Source organism: Bacillus rossius, chromosome 2 (genome assembly GCF_032445375.1).
Source record: "Bacillus rossius redtenbacheri isolate Brsri chromosome 2, Brsri_v3, whole genome shotgun sequence".
Classification (NCBI taxonomy): domain Eukaryota; kingdom Metazoa; phylum Arthropoda; class Insecta; order Phasmatodea; family Bacillidae; genus Bacillus; species Bacillus rossius.
Genome location: NC_086331.1, coordinates 95,757,406 through 95,783,014, shown reverse-complemented (window position 1 = coordinate 95,783,014; position 25,609 = coordinate 95,757,406). Strand labels below are relative to the sequence as shown.

General features: G+C 35.3%; 1 protein-coding gene across 3 annotated transcripts in view; it reads left to right on the top strand.

Annotated features, from left to right (window-relative positions):
* The window catches only part of LOC134529490 (protein BCL9 homolog), an 80,146-nt gene that overhangs the window by 25,210 nt on the left and 29,327 nt on the right, over positions 1-25,609 (top strand). For all 3 annotated transcript variants that reach the window (XM_063363629.1, XM_063363628.1, XM_063363630.1), the window contains exons 2-6: positions 1,860-2,579; positions 11,842-11,931; positions 12,019-12,281; positions 16,381-16,566; positions 16,832-17,129. In XM_063363629.1, coding sequence (XP_063219699.1) covers positions 2,252-2,579; positions 11,842-11,931; positions 12,019-12,281; positions 16,381-16,566; positions 16,832-17,129 — 1,165 coding nt within the window. In that variant the 5' untranslated portion in view covers positions 1,860-2,251. The remainder of the gene's footprint in view (positions 1-1,859; positions 2,580-11,841; positions 11,932-12,018; positions 12,282-16,380; positions 16,567-16,831; positions 17,130-25,609) is intronic.

Below are 25,609 nucleotides of genomic sequence, written 5' to 3'. Positions count from 1 at the left end.
GCCATGATATCTGTAACTTAGGGTAAGACGTGACTGTGAAAGGTACATATCTAAAGTACGTGATAAGGCGATACGGATGATGTATTTAAACAATTGAAATGTGATATTACATTTCTTGGTAGGGGGTGCCAAAATAATGTAACACAAAATCTGTAACAAATGTTGGCATTCCAAGTGAATTCAATCAAGTTAGGTTATGTGCCATATTTCAATAAACAAGGGGAACAGTAGACTCTACAAGACTTACATATTTATGAAACAAATTATATACAAAATATGCATTACTTACCGATCATGCCACAGACAATTACTTTTTTTCTTTCTTTGGAAATCAACCACAGGATTGTAACAAATTACATTAATTCATAGACTAAACCCTCAAAGAAAAATGGAAGGAAATTCTATGAGACAACAATTTACCTTAAATTATAGGTTATAATTTCCCATGATAACATTCATCAAAACAAAAAAAAATTACTCTTATTATTTACAAATATGTACATTAACTGCCAATAATTGTCACAGTTCTACCAACTACCACACATACACACTAAATTATATGTACACATATATGTATATGCACTTTGTTTTTAAATATTAGATTGTGTACCATATTAAACCATCTTCGTACATTTTCCTTAGAGATATTCTTGGAGCTAAACTGATGCCCAATCAAAGTTGAAATTATTTTTTACTTTAGGAATCTTAAAAATTCTTATAGTTTTACAAGTCTCCCAATATAATATGAATGAGGATAAATTGAATAGTTTAAGTTAAAAAAAAATATTGTTTAAAAAAACAAAGCTTTTCATCTTGTACATAGAAACAAAATGAATAGTAATGTTACTAAATTATATGAATCATTACTTAATTTTCTTTTTTGTAAGTAATTTTTGGAAATAATTTCTAATTGTTTGCTCCCCTATAGTTACTATGCAATTTCAGTTCAGCATAAGAAATTAAGTTTGTGATAGTAAAGAAAAAATATATATAAATAGCCTGTACTTTTTTCACTTCCCTGCCTGGCACTTGTTGATGTAAGGCATGTATTTGAGAAGGGTTGTACAGCCTCGCTATCACCTGCGAGGGATGTACCGCCTCTCTGCCACAAGTGCTACTTGCAGTTTTAGGGTTCATTTGTACTGTTTTGTGATGTTCTTCTCACTTTTTTTTTTCATCCTTCATTTAGCTCACTTAGTACTTGGAATTTACAATAGTGGGAAGTTTTGCCTGATAAGGGGCTGATATTTTGAGTATCAGTCAGTGATTAGAAAAATGTCTATTAGTTGAAAGTGTCCATTATTCAGAAGTGTCTGTTTGAGGATGAAATAATTTGTCTCTTTATTAATAGCAGTAGTTGATGAGCAACTATTAACAAAATAATATTTTCACTTTAAGCCTCACTTTACATGCCAACTTGGCTATTTCATTCTAATCATTACCCTCAACTAGAGATTTTCCTGTAAATAAATCCTGACAGTTGCTCTTGCATTTGTTGTTGGGTCACAAATTGTATCACCAGATATTTACTAAATGTTGTTTTCAATTTGTATGAGGTATGCAATTATAATTATTTACACTTGCATGACTTTTTACCATTATCAGATCATGTTTAATAAATATCTGTTGAGAAAATTTCAGATTCAACATAAAATGCAAAATTGCTATTGTGTTAAATTTTCAGGAAAACCCCTCAAAATAGTGATGTCAAAGTAATGAAATTACAAATGCTGGATTTTAATTGAACATTTCATTGGTATTAATATGTCTGGTTTTATGTGGCAGTTATTAAATTAGATGCAAGAATCTATAAAGTTTTTAAAGATTTTTAATTTGTTTCACCTTTGTTCTTTTTACAGATTTCTATAAAGCATAATGAGTGAGTTTAAAAAAGTGATCATGCCCAAAAAACTTTAAACAGTAGTTTTTAATGTGGCATCAGTGTAAGAAGTTTGAAGCAGAAAGCCTTAATGAAGACATTATTAGTGTGCATCAGTGTAAATGTTAATTGGAAGAATTTACTTCAGCATTTAATTAAAAACTTTAATGCACATTTTCAAATAAATCATGAGTGCTTTGCACACTAAAACTATGTTATTTTGGGTTAGAAGATGGAATCTTAAATTATGTGAATTTGGAACTTGGGTATAATTGAATGTAGTTAATTATGTGAGCTTTTCACAATGGTTTGAAGTCTGAACTTTTGAACTGGTATTTGAACCATTTTCTTAAGAATAGAGGTTTGGAAGCCATGATTAAAGACGAGAAAGAATCGCAGTGTGAAAAGACTGGTACTACTACCAGCACAAAACCTGATCTCCAGATATCTCAAAGTCAACCCACAGAGACTGTGATAAAAGAAGAGCCAGGTGCGGAGTCTCTTTTAAACAGCCTAGAAGATGGGGAAGTCAGCAAAGCGAGTGAAACAGGAAGTGCTACTTCCAGCTGTATTCATTCCGATATAAAACTTTGTGTTGGGTCAACGAATGCTGTCACATCATCTATGGGTACAATTTGTACACCTTCCAACACCCAGGCAGCAGCTGAACTTGGTTTAGTGGATAGCACAACAGCAGAAGGTATGTACATTTTATGAGTTTTTTTATTATACAACAAATATGCAGTACAATTTACAATTAGATCTATAAAAAGCACTACATAAAACCTTTAGGGCTATAGTATTAGTGTATCTAGTAGTAGGTATATTCGGTACTGAATGAACCAAACAAAAATCTTGTTAGTACATACTTTATTTTTTTAGCTCTAGCATTCAGTACATTTTCACCAATATGTCGGTATGATGAATATTATAACTTTACTAGTAATCTCCCAAAATCCAACGATATGATAGCCAACACTTGTAAAATTCAACTATATTTTACAATAATAAGAAATTATGAGTGTTTACTTCTGATTTTAAACATGTTTTAACAATGATTATTTGTTGGTGGATCAGTAAATGTGAACAATGTACCTTGCAAATAACAAGTAATTTTGAGGCTCTTTTGGTGACTTACGGTGAACATGAAGTACCAGAATTAAGATATTTTCATACATTAGTTATTTAACTAGGAGAAATAAAATTAAGGCTCAATTATTTTATTTCAAAAACTTAATCCATTAAGAACCAGCATTAAAAATATTTTAACAACATTTTTAAAAATTAAATTAAAGAAAGCTGTGCCATAATATTTGACAATAGTGGGTAAATCATAGGCGTACCCAGGATTTTTTCCGAGGGGGGGGGGTGGGGGGTTGGTTCTGATTTTTAAGAAAAACTGCATAAACACCAAAAAATTATTGTTTATAATAAACTTTTTTAAGCTTACAAACTTTTTACAGAAAAATTGTTCAAATTTTTTTGGCAAATTCAGTAATCACATTCTCCGGGTCGATGTGGATGTTATAGTGAACATTCATGAACCAACCACTGCAATTCAAATTTGTTTACGTTAACTTACCAATTGGGCTGCTTGGTGACGTTCTCTCTCGTCGCTCGGTGTGAAACTTCAGAAAATGAGTTTCAAATGACATGAGTGTTCATTATATTCTTGCCTTTATTTCGGGGGGGGGGGGGGGTGTTTAACCCCCAAAACACCCCCCCTGGGTACGCCTATGGGGTAAATTATCAGATTAATTATTGTTATATACAATGTGTATTGCATCATTGTATATCATCTTAAATATTCTTAGTTCAGTTCATTATTATTACAATTGTTATATTATGCCTATCAACAGCTACAAAAATTAACTTTAATGATAGGTACAACACAAAAACAAACACACAATAAAGAAAAAAAAATAAACAAAACACACGAGATGATGAGCACTGTAATGTAAGGTAGGCACTGTTTTTATTGGATTTCCTGTAGTGTCAATAGGTAAGTTATTGCTGGCAATTTGCTCTGAATGTAATTTTCTGAAAGAAAAAAGAAGTGCCAATCAAACAACAGCTGGGCTAGAAGACAATGTTTTGGATTCTGTTGAAGTCATCTTCTAATACTAAAACGTGAAACAATGCGTACGTATTGTATTTGGTACGCAGTTTAGCCAACTCAACTTGAGACAGGTTCACAGTTCGTTTGTGATGTAATTTATAATCTCTTGCTCTTGGACGGATGGTTCAAAATGTTTTAGAAATAGTGCTTTAGTTTTATGATTATAGATGTAGCTACAATTTTTAATGTAGAAATATTCTGTATTCCTACTTGCATTGGGGTTTTCGTTTGAGCTCATCAAATTATCCTGGGTGCCATTTGGTTTGGACATAAGCGTTTGTTGGACCAACATCCTTGCTTGTCGACAGTCTGTTTGGGTCCAGTTCTGCTGAGTCGCATCCAGCTATGTCAAAACCAGCCTAATCACAAGTGGGTCACTGGCCGAGCTTTTGTTGTCTGCTGTTGCCAGGTGTTCCACTTTCTTCTTGCTTGAAGACTTTAAGAGAACTCAACTATAGGATTTATCACAAGTCTGTCATTTTTCTTGCACAAATTTAGTTTGATTGAGTTTAATTCTTTCTTTATCTCAGATGTTTCCATTCTAGAATCTATTAACATAATGTTGAGAACCTGATTTTCACTTCTAAGTTTGTCCTTTTTAATATGGAACATGTATGCGATATGAAATAGATCATAAAGTTTTTTTAATATCCATTATTATTTCCTCAGGTTTTCCCGTTTCTTGTAGAGCCGTCATTTTAGGTGATAATTTGAAGACGTTTGTGGAGTCATAGTGGCATAAATCTAATGCAATTTCATTATTGTTACCGGACATTAAAAACCTCAGAAAATCCAGTTGGTCCGATAGTGATGAATTAATGTCGACAGGTATTCGTAATAATGTCATCAATACTAAAATAACATGTATAACCATAGCGCGTGCACAGACACGTAGGCCAGCAATGAACACTCGGCCGTGACTGAATTGTATGACCTGTTGGCTGGTAAGTCAAGGGTCATGGGTTTGATTCCTGGTTGGGTCAGGGATTTTTATCTTGTGGTCTGGGTTTTGTGCTGAAAGCAGTGGCGAGCCACCACAGTATCATGTTGCCTAATACACCCCCGTCACAGTAACTCCATGTACCATGCATTGCATCAAAACAATTTAAATGATTTATAATTTTTTTTTCTCTGCTTTAAAGTTATATGATTGATTAAAATCAGGGTGCAATACGTTTAATTTAGATGTGAATAGAACCTGAGGAAAATACATCTAAAGATAGAGAACTGTTTTGCATGGGAAAAACTGACACCCAAATGCTTTGTGGCTTGTGACAGAAAACTTTGTTTATGTGTAGGTCTAACTAGAGTAGCTCGTTGTTTGCCCTGTAATCAGTCGGTTATATAATACCAGAGGGTCGCTCACTTAGACAATGAATTCATGTAACAATTATGTTGTATGACCATTGTTTAAAATTGTTAAAAGAACGATTCCTTTTAAAAAAGGGATGCAAAGTGGTAAAATGCTGCATTTAGCATGGCTCAATTTCTAGATGATAACTTGCAAAAAACTGCAAATTAATATTAGCACTGGCAATATAATCTATATATTTACACAATTACTGGAGGAAACTGAAACATATTTTAAATTCAAGTCAAAATTAATATTTAAAAGTGGTGCACAATATTTGTAACTCTCCATTATAATCACGTAGGTTAGTAGTCTGCACATGTTCTGTAGAATACAGGTAGGCCTGTAACTAATATGCATGCAAGGAAAGTAAGTGATTTTAAATTAGCTAATATATAATAAATGCAATGCCTTGTTAGTCTCAATATTGAAAGGCTTCAACTGTACACCACTAAAAAAATATTTAACTTATCACTGGAACATATATGCTGTAGGCCATGCAACAAACAGTTTCTGTAGTTGGTCATGTGGCAGCTAGTTTTTACTTTTCAATCTAGATACAAGGGTGTTTAAAAGTAAAGATACAATGCTGCATACTTATAAACTAAAATTTTAACTGATACAATGTTCATTACAAATTGCTTGCTGGTACATGGCTTATTTTTTGACTTAGTTGCTGCTGTTGTGCAAGCATTTGTTAAGTCTGGGTGCAAGCTTTTGGTATCCCACACTCATATAAATTTACCACCTGTTGTTGAAACCACAGTTCAACTTTAGTTTTGATCTCATCATCGTCCAGGAAGTTTTGTTCTGCAAGAAGTTTCTCCCGGTAAAGGAATTATTGGAAGTCATTGTATGCAAAGCCCGGGCTGTATGGCAAATGGTCAAAAACTTCCCACTTTAAACTTTTGAATAATGCTTTGCTTTGATGCAAGGAGACTGCTTGTCAGCATTTGTTTTGAATTATGCGTCTAAGACTTCTTAAAGTACCACAGTGTGCATCAGCATTAATTGTGCTGGGAGACATGAAGTCAATCAGAAGAATACCTTGCCAGTCCCAGAAAACAGAAACCATGATTTTTTCCCTGAAATGTAAGTTTTGAATTTTGTAGCTTTTGGGAATTCATATGGCGCCATTGCATGGACTGTTGCCTGGATTCAGGTGTGAGGAAGTCAAGTGCGTAGCCCATACTTTTCTTTTTCTGTTCTTTTGTAAATATTTTCGGAACCCATCGTGCACACAATTTTCAGTACTCTAACGTCACAGTCTCAGCTTCATAAACAGTTGTCATGGACACTTTCAGTATGATTTCATGCAATTCTTTTTATTTGAGACTTATACTTGAATTGCTTCCTCTGTTATTTGAATAAAGAGCACCAGAGATTACAGATGACCTACCTGTTCTCTGTTCTTCTTGAACTCGGTCCTACCTCGAGAGAAAGCACGACACCATTTTGTTACATTAGACGGACACAATTTCTTTGCAAATATCTGCTGGACACTCATATTTTGCATGAAGAAAACATGTTATGAAACGCACTTCACATTTGACGGTATTCTTAATTGATACAGCCATTATTAACACGTTCTTATTGAACAACACTAGTGTAGAACTAAATAATGACCACAAGGAATAAAAGTGAAAATTGAAAAGTTTACAATCATTGTTGCCAGCATGCTTATTAAAACTCTCTTTTTCCCACTTTCTGTGGTGTATTTTTGCTTTTCGAAATACTGTCTCTGCAGGATAAATTTTGCTACTGTTATGTGTGGTTTTTTTTTTTAAATTCAGCTTATGTTGTGAACAAACTACAGGTTCCTAGTAATTTTTAACATAATTATTTCAGTGTAAATTTGCGACGATCAAAATATTAAAAAAAATAATGACAGACATTTAGAACGTAAATGACAGCTGCAGTTAATTAAATTTTTTTTTTAGGTTTTTGAATAACATTCTTGTAGGATTTTTTTTAATGTTCAAAACTCATAAGAACTTCCATTTATTATATGTAATTCTTAATTTAAAATCAGATTTTTTACTTTGCATGATCCTTAGTCATAGGCATGTGTGTTGTATGCCACTGTATAAATGTATGTTACTAACCTACACCTTTATAATGGAGTGTTAGAAATATAGTGCATTGCTTCATAATTTTACTTTTGCTTTCAATTTAAATGTGTTCTATTCTCTGTATGTATTTCCATAAGATTTTTAAATCACCATTGCTAATATATAATTATAGTATGTTGCAAGTCATTTTGTAGTATTTAGCCACTATAAGAGTTAATGTAAAACGTTTTGTTTTAAAACTTTGCACAGTGGTCATACAACATACTACTTATGTGTAAACATGGTCTAAACCAGCGTCCCTCCAAAATGACAGAATAAAACTGATTCATAGGGTGAACAACCAGTTGCTATAAATTTCCATTATTTTTAAAAACAATTTTTACAAGTTATCAGCTTCACATTCAACTGGTTATTCTTAAACTTAATTTCACGTTGCTGGGTCTTTCTCACCCCTACCTAGGAAGCAACACCAACGATTATTCATTATTAATAAACATAATTATTTTACACTTGTATCAGCCTAACTTCTAAATAGAGTCTACAATAGACTGTGTATGTAATTACTCTAGAGTGATACATCTAGGTTTACATCATAAACTGCTTCCAGGGAGACAAATAAAAGTTAAACCAAAACTACAAACATTACTGCTGCCTATGACTAACTTAGTATTGAAGCTTAACAATGATCGTATAAACAAAAAATGTAACTGCATCAGAGGAAACTTCAACCTGCTGAGGAGTTAAACAATGACATTGAATTCAGTGTTACACATTACAAGGCATGTACGTCGTTTCACTCCTTATGATAGGAGCACCATATAAGCAGTGAATGTTTCTACCTAGAAAAAAAGATGAATTTATGTAGCACAACAAAATAAATTTTAACAACTTGGAAACCCATAATTCACAAAGATGATCACAATAATTTATATTCCCAATATAAATTGAACAAGGCTCGGTTAGCGTGCAGGCTAGCTCTTAATGTACGCACCATCAGTAAATTATACAAGTTAAGTCAAATACAAACATGACATGTAATTAATCTGAACGTGAGGCTATCATAAAGTGTTGGCTTTATTGTGAGTGCCGCAGAAAAACCAAACAGGAAGACAATCATGGACGGATTATAGTTATACAGAAATGCAAAACATACTTAAATGAAGCAGAATTGGGAACGTGGCAAAAGAAAGAGAATTTAGAAAAAGGAGAATACGAACAAAATTTAATCTTCATGCCACTTAAAGACAACTAACACGTAAACTGTCCAAGTAATCACTTGTCCATGATCGTCTCCATAGCACTCCGGGTAGCTAACTGTCAGCCTCAAAAACTAAAAGGACAAGAACGAGCCGAGTTAAAAACAGAGTATATAAGGTGTAAAGAAGAATAACGTCCGCAGAAGGAAAACAGTTCCTAATTGTTGGGTGGAGGGGAGCATGCGCACTACAAGACAGAATCAAGGGGAGTTGTGAGGCGCAAAATTGGAGGGGAGGGAGGAAGGAGGGGAAGGGAAGTGAACCTTGCTACCTAAGAATCAACCCGACATGAACGGAACAAAAAAACTTAGCTCATGCAGTATACTGCAGTATCAATTTGCTATAATTAATTGAAATGTCTTGGTGCAAACTCACGTTAATTTCTCAGTTTAGGGCACCACTAAATTCGTTATTTCAACTCGCTGGTAACAGACGGACTTCATCAATTGTCATCACTTGACCAGCAGAACAGTACAGGCCACTGACTACTGTGGCTATCTTAAAGGTTAACTACTCGTCTCAAATTGTCCTCTGGGTAACTGAACTCACGTTTCGAGTTTCATTAGCATTCTTTGCCTTTGTCCTAACTTCCTGGTTCCCCTCGAACAGGTGACTGCTCCCCCCCCCCCCTCCCGAAACTTCGAGTGGGTTTGCCACTCGCATAGCAAGTGGCCACTGCCGCTATCAGGGAACTGCTGTTTCTTCATCGGCCCTCCACTCATGGTAGGTTAGACACCACTTGCTGGTCTGACTCGCTCTGCGAGCGGTCTCCCCTACCATGTGACTAGCTCTTAACAAAAGGCTCACACAACCTCACACCTGTTCTCAAACGTTTTCAATAACTCTCATGGCCAACAAGTTTTTTACCAGGTGTCACAGCCTGAGCATGCTGACGGTTCACTGACTTCCAGGTCGGTAGTTAGCAGATAACCACTATGAAAATGTGACAGCCATATGCCCTGTTATATGCTATAATCTCATATATTGTACTATTGAGATTCACTGTATATGTAAATTTATACCCTTTTTTTAAATACGAGAGTATAATTTATAGTGACCATAATATTTTTTATTAACTGTAGCTTATTTTTCGAGTTCTTATAAAAACACATTCATTTAGTTGAAAATTTATTTCACTGGTTTAGGGCACGGTTACACGGGAGTCTGAACTACTTCAGGTAAATATGTTCAGCTTTTGAGTGGGGTTACACACAGTCTGAACATTTTTCGTTCGAGGCCATTTCCCATTTAACTTAAACAGGTTGGCAAAGTAGTTCAGATCGACATATCTTCTACATTAGCCTCTGATTGGCTGTTTAGAATATAAACAGTCCTTTGCAGAAATCTAAGATGGAAAGTATCCTGGCACAAGTAGAGTAATATTTTACCGAATGCAACAAAAAAAATCAACAGGTAATTATATTACTTTTTTAAAATTGATCCTGACATTAATTATCTTAAAACTGAGATAGGTACTCTCGCTCAAAAATAATAAAAAATAAGTTTAAAAAAATTTACTGTGTATGTTGTTTGAATTCCCGATTCGTAAAAAAAATATTGAGTAATATGAAAACACATTAAATTTCTGCTGATAATACTGTATAAACAAGTGAGAAAATCCCGCGTTTTCTGGATACAAAATAGAGAAGTTCAACAACAGTCATTCGTTGACAGTAGACAATCAGTTTTAGAGCTGAACACACTTTTCAGCAACTACCGTGTAACCGTACACTTTCGCGTTTGTAAACGTGTTTACTTAAACATGTTCACCTGAAGTAGTTCAGGGTCCCGTGTAACCGCGCCCTTAGTCTTGTTTAATCTTATTATTGTCCATATATTGTAACGGTTCGTTACTTACAAAATAAAAAGATTTAAAACGTTGATTGTAGTTTTTGTTTTATTCTTTCCAATTAGGATGCACCGAAAAATCCAGAACACTTTCAATGTTTCATTCACTCGTTTCACACATATATCTGCCCGTCGAAAAAACTGCTGGTAGCTCGCTTGATGAGATTTAATAATAAAATAATAACGTCGATTAAGTCCTTCAGTAATGTTTTACTGCAAGTACACGAAGATGGTGCGACCTCGAACAGGGCCGCACCCAGCGAAAACGAATCTCGCCCCGAGCCAAAACGCCTACGAAGGTGGCCGCAATTTCTAATTATACCCGAAACGAAATATATAAAAAATTAGGTTGATTTAATAATAGGCCTGGCTCCGACCACCAACGTGAAATTATCTCTTCGTAAATTACATTATAATTTAGCGAGAAGCCATCGAACGCGACCTACTCGTCCAGTGTTCGACAGACGACTGGTGATCTCATGAACTCGTCTCCTCCACGCAGGGAGTAGACGTCACATGACCTCACCGACCAATCACACGCACGCTTCATTCACTCTTACAGATACAAGCCAATCACAGAACAAGTTACAATACATGAAAAAACCTTTTACACACAGAACTCTGGGCTTCCCCTGATCAGTCTCTTTTCAATTTCACCTCGAAATCGTGGACTCCCATTCTCGTTCTCTCTCCCACACCGTGAGAGAGCAGTTATCACTCAGTTCCCATACAGGGGGGAAATTACCGTCTTTATCTCGGTTGGCGGGGAAACACTGTTCCTTTCTCACTCCCACTTACAGGCCTCTCATGCCTCTCTTTCTAACCATCACACAAGCCCAGACACAGTCCCGTGATTTATTATTATATTACAACACGTTAATAAAATTTAAGAACAATAATTATAATACGAATTACTTTACAAAATTAAACTTATTGAGAAAAAACCTGAAAAAGTAGGCCTAAACAGGTAAAAATCTAGTACAACGGCTCATTTGTGAATAATTACATAAAAATTACTAATGACAGAAAATGTCTAATAAAATAATCAATACCTTCTTAAAACACAGCAAGTGAAAAATATCAACCCTAAAATATATAACAAACGGTAAAATATCATTAGAAAGACTTTTTAAGAAATATTTACATTCATGAAAATAGTTTAAAAGAAAAATTATTTAATTAGGAGGGCAGGGTTCTGCAACATTACAATATGTATTACAAAGAATATGATCAAATTCACTAATAATAAATCTGTGAAGTATATAGTTATTTTATTTTGTAAGTTGTCTGGTACTAAAAGAAAATATTTGTTTCAGTGGCAAAATCTGAAGATGACAAAGCAAATGACAAGTCATCTGTGTCTATAAAGCACGAGTTGAATGGGAATGGAGCCAGTGAACTGACAGGTAATAATGACAAGATCATGTTATATTATTTTCAATAAGATGCTTTTGTTATTTAGTACTAATTCTGGATTTTTATGTAATTATTAGATCAGTGCGAGGTTCCTGGGTCCCTGAACATGTCATTGTCCACAACGTCTGGCCAACCACCGAGTGGCATTCAACCTTTACCGAGCAATGTGATCAACAAACAACCAGGGACAATGGAAGCTCAGTACATGCAGCAGCAGAGCCAGATATTTGTGTTCTCCACGACGTTGGCCAACAAGTCGGCTGATGCAGTTTTCCAAGGACAATTCCCTACCATCATTGCATACCATTGTGCACAGCCAGGAACGAAAAAATATTTAGAGGTACAAAAAGTTTTGTTTTTTGCTTGTTAATATTTGGCATGTACATAAAATATTGCACTCATTTTAGTATTGTTATAAACTAATGTGGGGAGAACTGGGTTCGTAAGAGATAGTCCAATTAATTTTTATTACAGTTTTCTTAATTACTAACATTTACATTACTAATAAACAATTGTACTTAAAAATGTCTGATCAAAAATAACTTGCACTTAAAAATGTTTATTTGCAAGTCACTCAATGTCTATCAAGTTCCACAGTTCGAACACCTCACTGAAGCTAGGCTTAACAGTGGTTCGCCCTTGCCTCGTGCCTGTCCACACACACACACACAGCCTTTCGCCATTAAGTTGCACTTTCTTGATTCCATCGCTCCGCGTCACGCCACTCTCGAGGGGCTTTCTCACCCTCTTCACCGATGTCGCACTTCCTTTCGCTCACGGAACTCTCCAAACTCTCGGAACTGCCACAGAGGCCTGTGTCGCTGCTTATGTACCTGTGGGGCACTTCTCGAACAGACAAGAGCCTGGGACGAGTTGCGTAATCCTGGGCCAACCTGATGCCTGAAACATCAAGAAAGACTGTGTTTATTTGCGCCACTCTGCACGGTGGACTCGGGAAACCCGGAGAATTCCCAGGCCGCTAAAATGGTCATTGACAATTGCCTGAGCGGAAGGGGCGAGGGCCCTTGTAATCTGGGCAAGTACGTGTGGCATGCCTTACACCAGTGGATGGCCCGTGACTTCAGTGACCATGTGGGGCCGCCAGCCAGCTCCGAACCTGACTTGCGCCGTGGTCCTGTCTGCATTCGTAACACTGCCCTCTCTTTAAATCTGTTCGTCCCGAACAGGTAACACATTCCCTCTGGCATATTCCCTCAACTGTCCAAATGTACCACTTTCATCCGTCCCCTCTTTACACTCTGGATTCGGTAGACCACATCATTTAGCTATTTCAAATCTTAATATGGGCCTTCCACGCTGCTTACAGCTTAGGGCACCTGCCCTTTCTTCGTTGCAGGTGGTACAGCCACCTGAAATATGGTTGAATTAGCCTTCAGGTCGTATCTCATCTTCATTCGATTCATCGCTAGTCAAAATTTTTGGGCTTCTTCATGTATTAGCACCATTAGCTCCTCTAGACGATTTACATAATCAGTGGTGCTCACTCGTCGGCGACCTGCGAGGCCGACCGAACTTGACGTCACAGGCAGCCTGAACTCCTGTCCAAACACAATTCTCGCAGGGTTCTGCCCAGTGGAGTCGTGGATCGCAAACATATATGCCATCAGAACAACTGGTTGTTTTGATCTCAATCCTGTTTAACCTCTCTACCATGCCATCGGACTGAGGATGTAGGGCTGTAGTCCTGGTTTTATTTATTCCCAACAACCGCGACACACCTCCTGAAATATTGTTGACTTGAAATTGCGGCCTTGGTCTGAGTAAAGCTCCATTGGTACCCCAAATCAGCAAATTAAGTTGTTGACTATTGCGTCTGCAATGGTAGTGGCTTCTTGGTTAGGAAGTGCATAAGCCTCTGGCCACTTACTGAAGTAATCCATTTCTACCAGAATATACGGGTTACCATCTTTAGTCTTCGAAAATGCTCTAGCAATGTTGATGGCTATCGTCTCAAAAGGGGCCTCTACATTGTAGGCCCTCATTTTCCCATAACTCCGGTGTTGTGGCCCCTTTTCAGCCGAGCATGCTTCGCGTTACACCAAGCCTCCACATCCTGGCGACACCCCAAACCATAGTAGCATTGACGGATCTTGGCTAGAGTTTTGTTCACCCCTAGATGACCACCAGAGGTACTATCATGAATTTCTTTCAACACCTCTGCCACAAGGCTTGTTGGAAGGAGTAGTATCATGGTAACTACTTTTCCATTTGGACTCTCCCATACCCTCATTAGCAGCCCATTCACCATCCTCAAGGAATCCCTCTGTGCCCAGAAAGCTTTCACAGCCCTTCTGTCACTGGAGTTCTCATGCCATATTGGACGTCCAGTACCATTCTCTAGCGAGCTTATACTAGGTGCCAGGTCAGGATCTTGCCGCTACGCTGCTTTCAAGCTGGCGTTATCCCATTTATCTTCACCGTTAGTTATCATTGTTTGCAAAACATCTTTGATTTCCACATTTTTCTCCGCCCTTTTGGAATGGTTACAGTCAACCTTGCAAAGTCTTCGGGAGAGGGCATCGACATTGCTGTGAATTTCCTGTGTTCTATCCGAAAATTGTACCGTTGGATCTGTTCAATCCACCTAGCAAGTTGTCCCTCTGTATTCTTGAACTGTAGCAGCCACTTAAGTGCAGCATGTTCAGTGTGTAAAAGGAATTTTTCCCCATATACATATTTGTGGGAAAGCTCCAGAGACTTAACTACAGCTATGAGTTCTCGTTTGTGAGGCAATAGTTGCTACCAGGCTTAGATAAAACTTTGCTGTAGTATGCTATTACTCATTCATTTCCATCTTGAACCTAGTAAAGTACAGCACCCAACCCATCTCCGCTTGCATCTGTGTTGAGGATATACTCTCCATGTTGACAAGGGTAGGCAAGTATAGGTTTAGTACACAGGGATTCCTTTAGGTCTTGAAAGGCAGTTTCACATGCTGAAGTCCATATGAATTGTCTCTTGTACTCGGTCAGCTGATGCAATGGTTTTGTGATTATTGAGAACCCAGGCACAAACTGCATATAGTAGGTACAGAGTCCCAAGAAACTCCTTACTTCATTTTTATCCTTAGGTTGAGGCCACTCCTTAATTAAACGGATCTTCTCGGGATCTGTTCACACTCCATCCTGCGATACAGTATGTCCCATGAATGTTACTTCATGCTAGAACAGGAGGCACTTCTTAGGACTTTAACTTAAGATGGGCATGGCAAAGCCTGTTGATACATTCTGAAGATTTCGCAAATGTTCCTTCTCTGTATTTCCCACCAAAATAATGTCATCCAGGTATACTAGGTATGTTTTCCAAGTGCATGTATTCTGGCACGAGATGCACATAACTGCCCAGCCATTTCTCAGAGGAAGTCTTAGTCATACTGGCAGCTTGCTGAAAGCTGAAAGCTAGGCAGTACTATTTATGTTCTCGTCTAGCCACACCAAGAAAACATATTTGTACTTCTATAATACTGTTTTTTTTTTTACAAAAATATTCATATCTGTGTAAAATTGCTATTGATTTTCTCATAAGAAGCTACTGTAAACTAACTTCATGAATGAATGTCACTGAAATGTTAGCGTCATTCAGTATTAAGTCATGAAGCCTTTCTGTGGTATCATTTTATAAGATTATTTAAATAAGTTAATATTATAACAATGAAATAATGTATCTTTTTACAACAAGCCATTGAAAATGGTCTTCTTGCTTGCTGTAAATTCAGTACAAGTTTGTGTTTAAGTTTGTTTAGACGAGAACCCATTTTAAATAAATCTATGAAATACTGTATAAATAAGCCCATGACTAGTTTTAATGTAATGAAAAACCTAAAACATTTTTCAATATTTATGTGAAAAAAACATTTCATCGAGCAGTACTTATAATCATTAAAAAACTAAATTTATTAAAGTGTGTTGACATTCTAAACTGTCCTAATATTGAAAAGTTACGAGACATTAACAAAACTTTTTTTTCTTCTAAGATTAGAAGATAAGAAATTTCAATAAATGCTTGCTTCTAGGCTTTTACATTTACAAAATGATAGAAAATTAGCCAAGAATTATAAAAAAAAACTAGCCAAGAATAATACAAAACTAGCCAAGAATAATACAAAACTTGATAGCTATAAATGAGAACATTGACCGGGGGATGGGGGGTTTGCAGTTGGAATCAAAACTGTTAACAAAATAAGTGGTATTGATAATCCATGTTTATATGGTTTTATCTATTGCCTATTATTATTTTGTTGCTATAATGTTGTTTTTTGGTGTTGCTATAAATTTTTTTTACTAAAAGTTCATATTGCATCTGCAAAAATACTGTTTTGTCTAGGAACCATGCATGTGTCTTCATATGTGTGCATGTAACTCATATGATGTTTATGTCTTAGTTGATCATGTTTATGACAAAATTGTTTTTTTTTCCAGAAACATCCTCTGAAAGTTAATCAGTTCAACCGTCAGAACCCTGCCCAGTGGCTAAATAGTCTGGCTCAAATAAAACAAAAAGGTTCTCCAAGCATAATGAAAGGAATTAACTCAATTGGAATGAGTGGCTCAAATGAAATGGGACCTAATAATAACCTCATAAATAGCATAGGAATGTGGAACCAGGCAAGTTTTTATTTTAGTGCTTTGAATGTCATAGAAGCTCTTCCTTTCCTAATCATGTCAAGATTTATTATGCATGATAAGTTAAATTTTTTAAAAATTGTTTAAAGGTTTTTTAGTGTTCTATTTTGTATATTTTTGGATTACTTATTATGACTTTTAAAGAAAACGTTATATAACTTTAATAAAAAAATGCACTTAAACAATTTAATTTTACATAAAAGTCACCATTTTGTATCTTACTTCATAATGGTATATATATTTACAGGGAAACAACATAATGAACAGCCTTGGCTCCACAGGAAATCCTATGATGCAGCCATGTCCCAATAATGTGCTACCTGGTTGTCCTGTTTCGAGTTCAATGGTACCAGGTGGACCCGGGAAAAGTACTGGATTGGAAAGCCCTTGCCTTATGTCTGGCTCGCCAAACACCAATCACCTGCTTCCAAGTGGAATGGGTCATCACAGTCCCAATATGGCTTCAAACAGTGCGAGCATGCTACCTGCTGGTGGACCAGAAGTGGTTGGTAGTCCAATCGTGAATCCACAGCCATCTCTGACAGGTATTTTGTGTTTCTTTACATGAAGAATTAACAACATTGTTACTCCAATTTTGTCAGATTTTACATTTTTGTATTAAGTTCCTTGCAATGATTTTCTGCATGTTCTCTTCAAGTGTTATAACCCAGAATGTATTTTTAATGCAATTCAGCAAACTTCTTTAACATATGTAAATGGTCATAAGTGCAGTCATAAGTGTGTGTTTATATTAGTACATATTATTAATATTCTTAGTGAAAAGTAGAACTAGGAGTTAAGAGATAGCAATTTGTTTGCAACTAGTAGTAAGGATGGAGTTTCAAGTTTTTCTTTTTTCTCTCGCCTGTAAAATTGGCATTCAGGGAGTTACAAAGTTTGCTAATTCGACTGTCAGTATTGATTTACTGGGATATAAGTCTTTTGACAGGATTATTTTGTAACCATGCAGTGTATACTGCTACATTTGAAGAAATGTTGAACTGGAAAATTGCTCATGTGAGTTTTAAAGCTACAGTTATTTTTTTAACAGTTTATTTCTGTGTATTTGCAAAATTTTATGAGAGTTTTTTTATAAAATGTTTTCACAATTTTCAAAATATTCTCAGTTTATTTACCTGATATATTAAGTTGAATAGAATGAGCATTGATGAATTTTATCCAAAATAATTTTAGAAGTCTTTGTCACATTAATTTGGTTTAGTTAAATACTAATTATGTTAATAACTAAGCGCAAATAATATACATAATATACATACATATATATATATATATATATATATATATATATATATATATATATATATAAAACTCTTTATCTTTGTGTCTGGCAATGTGAAATAACTTTTATGTCCATAGCTTTACAATTGCTGCCTTGAAAGTCGTGAATAATCTATCCCCATTTCTTCTGCCTGAGATGTTAGTAGTGTTTTATATTGCATTGTTATTCAAATTGATAAGGTGATGTGACCGTGAAAATTGAAATGTCTGTCTGAAAGGATTATAATATCATAAAAACATATTTGGATACATCTTTGCATCTCTATATAGCTAAATGTTATTTCTGTGTAGGTACTTTATTTGCAGAATTGTGTGAATAAAACTTCTATTAACTTTTCTAATGTTCCAAAAAACAGTAAATCAATATTAATGTGTCAAGGTTTATATCAGTATGTCTATCTTTCATGGCCACTATTTTAAAATGGTTGTTTAACTCTTTTTTATCTGCTTTGTCCTTAACTATTGGTATTTATTGCTAGGTAGAGCATTTTTTTGGTCAAGCACAATCCTTGGTTTGTTATTAATTATTTTAACATTGTCAATTATTGGCCTATCAACACCTTGTTGAATTTATCTTTCTATTTCTTTTAACTTTATTCTTGATTGTTTCATAATTCTTTATGGTGCCCTTCTAGAAGCCTCAATATGCAGCCTAGCTTCATCCAAAAGTCACGTTTTGTGATATGATGGACAAGGTTCTCATGCACAAAAAAAAATATTGATTTGGTATTGTCACATCAGCCATAGAATTTAACGACCATTTTCGTGTAAGGGTTCCTTACTTTGGAAAATCAAAGAAATTTTGGAGGAAAGATGAAATTCGTGGAAAGTGAGGAAAGCACCCAGAAAGTCACTGAAGTCTAGGAAAATTAAATGTAAATAACATAGTGTCGTAGGGGGGGGTTTTCGGAATGACGAAAAAGGAGTAATTTGGTTGCCACCACATGGAAGGGCACGTGGACCCGGCTACGAACTCTCGGCTCAGGGTCGTGATGTGACCCGTGTGGGGCTAGGCTAATTTCCCCCCCTCGTGCGTCGTGTTCGTGGGCTCTTGAGGCGTCCCACACGCCTCGGAACTCAGGGAATTATACACGTGACCACTGAACCACACATTCTGAGCTAGTGATTTTATTACCAGCGATTTTATTACACGGCACGTTACAAAAATGTTAAAAGAGTTTTACGTAAAGTACCAAATAAAACACCGTTGTGGGCGATAACCAGTTTATAGGCTGACCAGGTCACCGCGTGGCCTGGCCTCGAGAGTCAATCACGTATTACGCGTACGAAATATCCGTAAACGGAAAACAAATATTTAGGCAAAAGAGTCTACCACCTGGAGCAGGCCTCGAAGAAGTTATAAGGTTTTAGATTTATTTAAAGATGCGACGGAAACTAATGGATCATTGAACGAAAGAGATTAAGTCGACGAGGTGCGCGGGCCGCTCCTACTCCAGGCGGCGAACGGAAACAGACTGACGAGACCAGGGCATCATGGCCGCCGGGAAGCGTTAAGTTCCCGTTATGTTACCAGGTAGCCGTCCGGTAACATACTTAATCAAACAAATATTATTTAAAAAACAAACAATTTAAGTACACTTATTTATAATTAACAACCTTTAGTTATGGTGTTATTTCTTAATAAAGTTTAAAAACTATTGGCGGGCAGTTTTGCGGATGCCCGCATGGGGCGCTGCGCCGTCCTTACTTACTAAAACTTGAGGCGTGACAATTAGGGATATTTTATTACATAAAAAGGTTTATACATTATGTTTATTTTAATAAAAGAAAGGGGTTGTCGCACCGACTCTAGCACCGCCTCTTGCCGGGTGCCCAACACACACACACACGGGGCGGGAGGTTTGAATAGAGGGTGGTGGTGGGAGGAGAGGGGTGGCGACGGCGTGAGGCACATCGGGCTTAGGGAGGGCGTAGCCCCGGTCGACGTCAATAGAATTGTTGAGTGTTTTATATTCCTGGTGTTTATACCTTATTTGACGTTTTAGGATTTTACAGGTTTTATCTTGGTAGTGTCTTCTTTTCCCTTCAAATGGGCCAAAACCAACAACTTCCACACCATACCAAGAGTCTTGTCAGACACATAATCATTATTTAAAGTTATTTTATTTCTGCGCATCTCTCACTAAATTGTGTCTATTTCCCCTAAAAAGGATGCAGGTGCAAGCAGCATTCAAATTCCAACAGAACAGCAGATCTCGTAAACACACAGAGTGCAAGGAGTAACAATATCAATAAAAGATTAAATAGATTACAGGGAAATTTATCTGCTCCACAAAATATGAACAATTGTTTCCAACACACAGCTTTTAACATATCCGGTATAATGACTTGTGAGCCTGGCAGTTTTATGTTTATGCTTCCAATAAAGTCTTTAGCATTTATTCCACATCTACAGTGCTAAAATTTCACTAAATTCTAAACTTATAAAAAGCATATATAAAATTCTGATAAATTTTCAGAACCTCCTCATGAATTACTTCATACATTCTCCTATTGAAAATTTCATTAAAAATTATGTTCCATATTGACAAAAGGAAAGGCTACCGAAATTTACATCAACAAATCACTATATAAAATGTTCATAAATAGAATATAAGAAAATCTTAGCCCAGACTTTTTCTTAAAAAAAGAAGGGATTTTCATAAAAATATTTTCTTTAAAAAACAATTCCAGTTCTCAGCAGCAGCTACTATCGTACTCTTCAAACTTCAGTCATGAATATGTGCGCTAGGACCAAAGGGTATGAGTCTTTTTTCCACAATTATCACCCATTAACGTTCTGACACTTCAACATAAGTTCCTACCAGGAAAAGTATCTTGTAGTGGTAGTTCCCTAAAAATTTAATGGTGTACCTTGCAAGCATCACAAATTTTTGTGGCACTCAAAAGCCATTTTGCCATTGTATACAGTGCTCTCAAAAACGTATTATCGGGATTTGGGCACAGGAGCTGGTCCGATATGACTTACTTGCAAAATCCAGTGCTGAAGGAACAAGGCACGATTCTATAAACCACACTCCTTTCTGCAGCAACAGGCATTAGCCAGTCCAGTATTGATGCACATCAGCTGTTCCACAAGTACAGCGCAAAAAACACTTCACGCGGCTCAAAAATCCTGGTAATTTCTTAAGTACTTACACACTTTAGTTTGGCATGACGTAAACGTAAAGCCAACCACAAAGTATTTGAACACCCACAGTTGCATGAAAAACTATTTGTCTTTCCCCTCTGCGCATTTCGCGAATCGGCTGCCTTGGCTGCCGGTGCTCGACTATACATGCAGCTTAGTACCGGCCAGTGTATCGTGCCCAGTCACGCCGCGCTCCAAGAAAATAGTCAGCGCCTTAAATACACCACAAAGAGTCTCTTTTACACAACTTAAACACTGTAAAAATCTGTTACTAACATTTTGTTAGCCAATAAATACTAAAATAAACTCTAAAAATATAACTTACAAATATATGTTCAAATACAAAAAAAATTGATCAACGTCCGGGAAAAGTTCTCCACGTCTCTAGAAAAACACTACCAATTTAACATTTTCTTAAACACAGTGCCAAAACGTATAAATTCCCCGGAAATACATATAAAGGTAGTTTTCTACAATAGCAAAATCTTACCAGACCATTATGATTAGCAAAATATATACACCAGGCAGAAAAACAAATTTTGCCAAAAAAAAATAGGAGTTGGCACAAATGCCACAGCAGCTGTTAGCCTATGACATAATTAAATTTCAATATTAGGTTTTTATTGCACTAAAGTGCTTAATATTTTTTTTACATCCTTTCAGAGCTTCTGATAGCAGCATGTAAGCATAATTCACTTGTGCCTCAAAAAATTATAAGTCTATCAAGTTAATTTGTAACTTTATCTGCTCTTTTGGACACACGTACAATCTTCGCTAAATTGTTTTTATTTGTAAGATTGTTTTGTGATAATGTTTATAAACGTAAGATTACTTTTGGAATTTTAAGGTATCTTCCACACAATGTAGGATTACTTGTACAGTATGTTAAGGAAATTGTGTGTGTCATGTTGAATTGGTTTTTTTAATTAAAGCAAAGACAAAATATTGCCTACTTTCAAGTATTGTATTATTGCTGCTGAAAATTGTGCATGTTTTGTACTCTGAAACAATGCATCCTAGACAGTTAGGTCATCAATCTCAATAAAACTGCATCAAAGAGCCATAACATTGGAAATAAATTTTTTATCAGTAAGAGGGTGCCATCCCATATTATTTTACTGACGGGGCAAGCTATTACTGTATTTTCCTGAACAAGCAGCACTGTTGAATAAGCCTCACACCCCTAATATTTAGATCATAACCTAAAATATTCCTTTTTAGAATAAGCATTCCACCAAACTTTTTAAAACAGAACTTGTAACCACATTTTAAAGGTTTTGTTATATATTTATTCTTGATATAGTTATAGAAATTATAAGTAGTCTTTCAATTCATATTTTCTGTAAAACAAACAGTTTTGCACCGGTACTGATGTATGCCAGTTATTTTTTATTTTAACGTTCTTTTTTCTTGCAAGTGTGCTATTAAATCTATCAATATTTTCAGTAACAAACTATATGTAGATACATATCTCTTAAGTTATCAGACAGTAAAGTATTTTATTTGTGAATAAACTGTGAAAGGTAATATTTTTACTGTGATCTGAGGAAAGAGCGTCATTAACATCTCGGCCACAAATTACTAAATTAAAGCTATGTTATGATTATAAACTAAATAAATGGGAAAATTGCCAAAGAATCGCATGCATAATATTCTTACCTTTCAAATAAAATATTATTTTCATGTGGCTATCACTCAAAAAATAAATCTTATATTTTTTCAGTTACGTTTACAACTTTCTGAGACATCATACTTTCTTCCAGCAGAAAAATTTACTATTTTCTCAGCTTCTTTGATTATTAATCATTGCAATGTCTTTCTCACATATCCACACACTCACAAACTGTGTTCGTCCCTGTCCGATAAGAAACAGCAGATTACCCAATGTTGAAGCCTGACAGAACTTGTGGTATCCAGCATTGCCATGCAATGTTTTCAAGTTTTGAATAAGCCATGTGCATTGCTTTTTCAACTCACATTTTACGAAAAATTATGCGCTTGTTATTCAAGTAAATATGGTAGAATAAGAAACTTAACCCAGGATTGTGATTTTTTTTTTCGAATACATATGTAGCATTGATAAAACGGCTAACACTGATTTTCAAAGTTAAATATCACATTTTGGTATTGAGCTGGGCTTCCAGTTGGCTTAAATAAACTTTATCTTCATTTACAACTATATTGTCAATTGTTGCTAGTATACTTGCACCTAAGATACAGTTTTGTTACATATTTGAACAGAGGCTTATAATAAGTGGTCATTTCTATCTTCCCTGTAATGAAGACTTCGCTGTGGAAGAATGCAAGGCCATTGATCTTATCTAGACTGACTTTAAATATGTTTAATTAAGATCAGGTGTAGACAAAGAACACATGCAATTCAATGGAACAATGGACAGAGGCATGACTGTTTTCTAGAAAGGATTCAAATTCGTTGTACTGATTTTGACCTTTCTGAAATCGCCTCAACACACCACTTTTCCAAATAGGAGCAAGAGCTTATAATGAAGAATTGTGCAGGGAAAACTATGACAGCTGAATGACTTCTGTTTCATTACTTTTTTTTCCTAATGTATGTCTTTTAAAGTGTTGCATTGATTTCTATACCCCAATAAATAATTACATTATCAGACACATAATATTTGCACCCTTTTTTAAGTTACAATGGCACTTGGATCTTACTCTTTACTTGTAGGGTTTAACAGTTGCATAAGTTAAAGAGATTTGAAAATTTTTAATGATTTAATTGCCAACAATGTTAGAATGCTTTGTTATTAAAATTTAACTACGTTATTCCAATGAAATAAAGAAATCAAAGTATTTTGTACATTTTCCTTTATTTCTGTGGATTCATATTGTTGGCACTTAGTCCCTTTTGATTTTCAATTTTTGCATTTACAGTTTTAATATTTTACATTTAAATACATTTAAAAAATATTTTTATTAACTTTTAAATTATATTTTGAGAATAAACATTCTAAAATACAAATAGTATTTTAAAAAATTCACGGGATGCATTGATGACAATAATAGGCCTTGGGCATATAACAATCACTTCCTACTAAGTAGGAACTAACAAAATTTTGTCATACAAAATAATTATTTCATTTATAGAGCTCTGTTTCAAGTCTATAAGCATAAAAAAGCATAAAATTTACATTTTCTCTCAAGAATTTTTATTTAACCTTGTTAACATAATTCTTTACTCTGTTATTTTACTAAATGCATGTCTCGACTTGAATTGCTGATCACAGGAATTGCCACTAGTGCATCCTGGTGGGCACAAAGTAAACTTGCCCTGAAATCTTCTGGTCTTTCTCGCCATGGCTGCTGCTGACTTGTGGGATTTCATAATATAAACATTCACCGAAGGCTTGAACATATGAGATAGTTATGCATAATATAAATCATTGTACCATATTAATTTGGCTTAAGTAAGTAGGCAGTAAAAGAAGTGAATAGCTACAGAAAAATCCCTTATTTACACTTTACAGGGGGAACAAAGAAAAAAGTGTAAAATGAGGGAAAACTCTAAAACTTATTTAATATATATGTACCTCATTTCACAGTATGTAATTCTTATTCAACAAATACTTTACATTAAAGAAATGTATTAATGTATTTTAGCCTCTAATATACCATTAATATTCAATCCATGCCCAAAATACATCACACAGGAACACAACAAAAAGTTTACATTTCTTATTGAAAAAATTAATTTGTACTTGTATTAAGTTTAGGTTTGGTTGAATAAAAATGTTCAAAAATTTGAGGTGGTGCTAAAAACTTTTCTGAACGAGAATTTACATCTCAAACATGTATAGTCTAATTTTCAATTTAATCTCACTTTTAGTTGACACCATATTACAAGAAAATAGATATTACAAAACAAAATATGTTTTGTATTAACCTAAAATAAACTGACAACAAAACCTGTAACCCGAAACTGAACCAACCTATAAATATTGACATCGTAGTACACACTAATCAGGAAAAAGTGCAGGCTATCAAATAAAGTTTACTCGGCGAAAGAGAGAGTGCCCGCACTGCTTGCGATCTGCAAGCTATAGACATTGATACTCTTACTATATGCATACATTCTATACAGGCATCAACTGAACGAAGCATGATACCATCCAACACTGGCTACATTTTCATACGCGCTACACAATGGCGACGGAACAGATAATTGAAAATTTGTCTGAAAGATAATTTACACAAGGGATAATTTGTATTTCTATTATGCAAGTCAACTGTAATTTCCTAACAAATAATGGATTTCAAAATTTAAAAAAAAATCTGTTTTACAGGAAACAAAGTTTTGTGCAACTTCTGACATACAAAATAATAACGTACATTGTACATCTCATGGAGAAAATGGTGGGACCGAAACATTTGACCGTATTAGATGGGAAATGATATTGTGCAAGAATGTCTTAAACTAGTTTCACTTAAATAAAAAAACAGTTTGCATTTAGTGCACATGCGACAGAAGTGAAACTTCTTGCTTATTATATTATTAGGTATAGGCTGAGGTTGCAGATTAAAAAAATTTATGCAATTATGTGAGCGTTA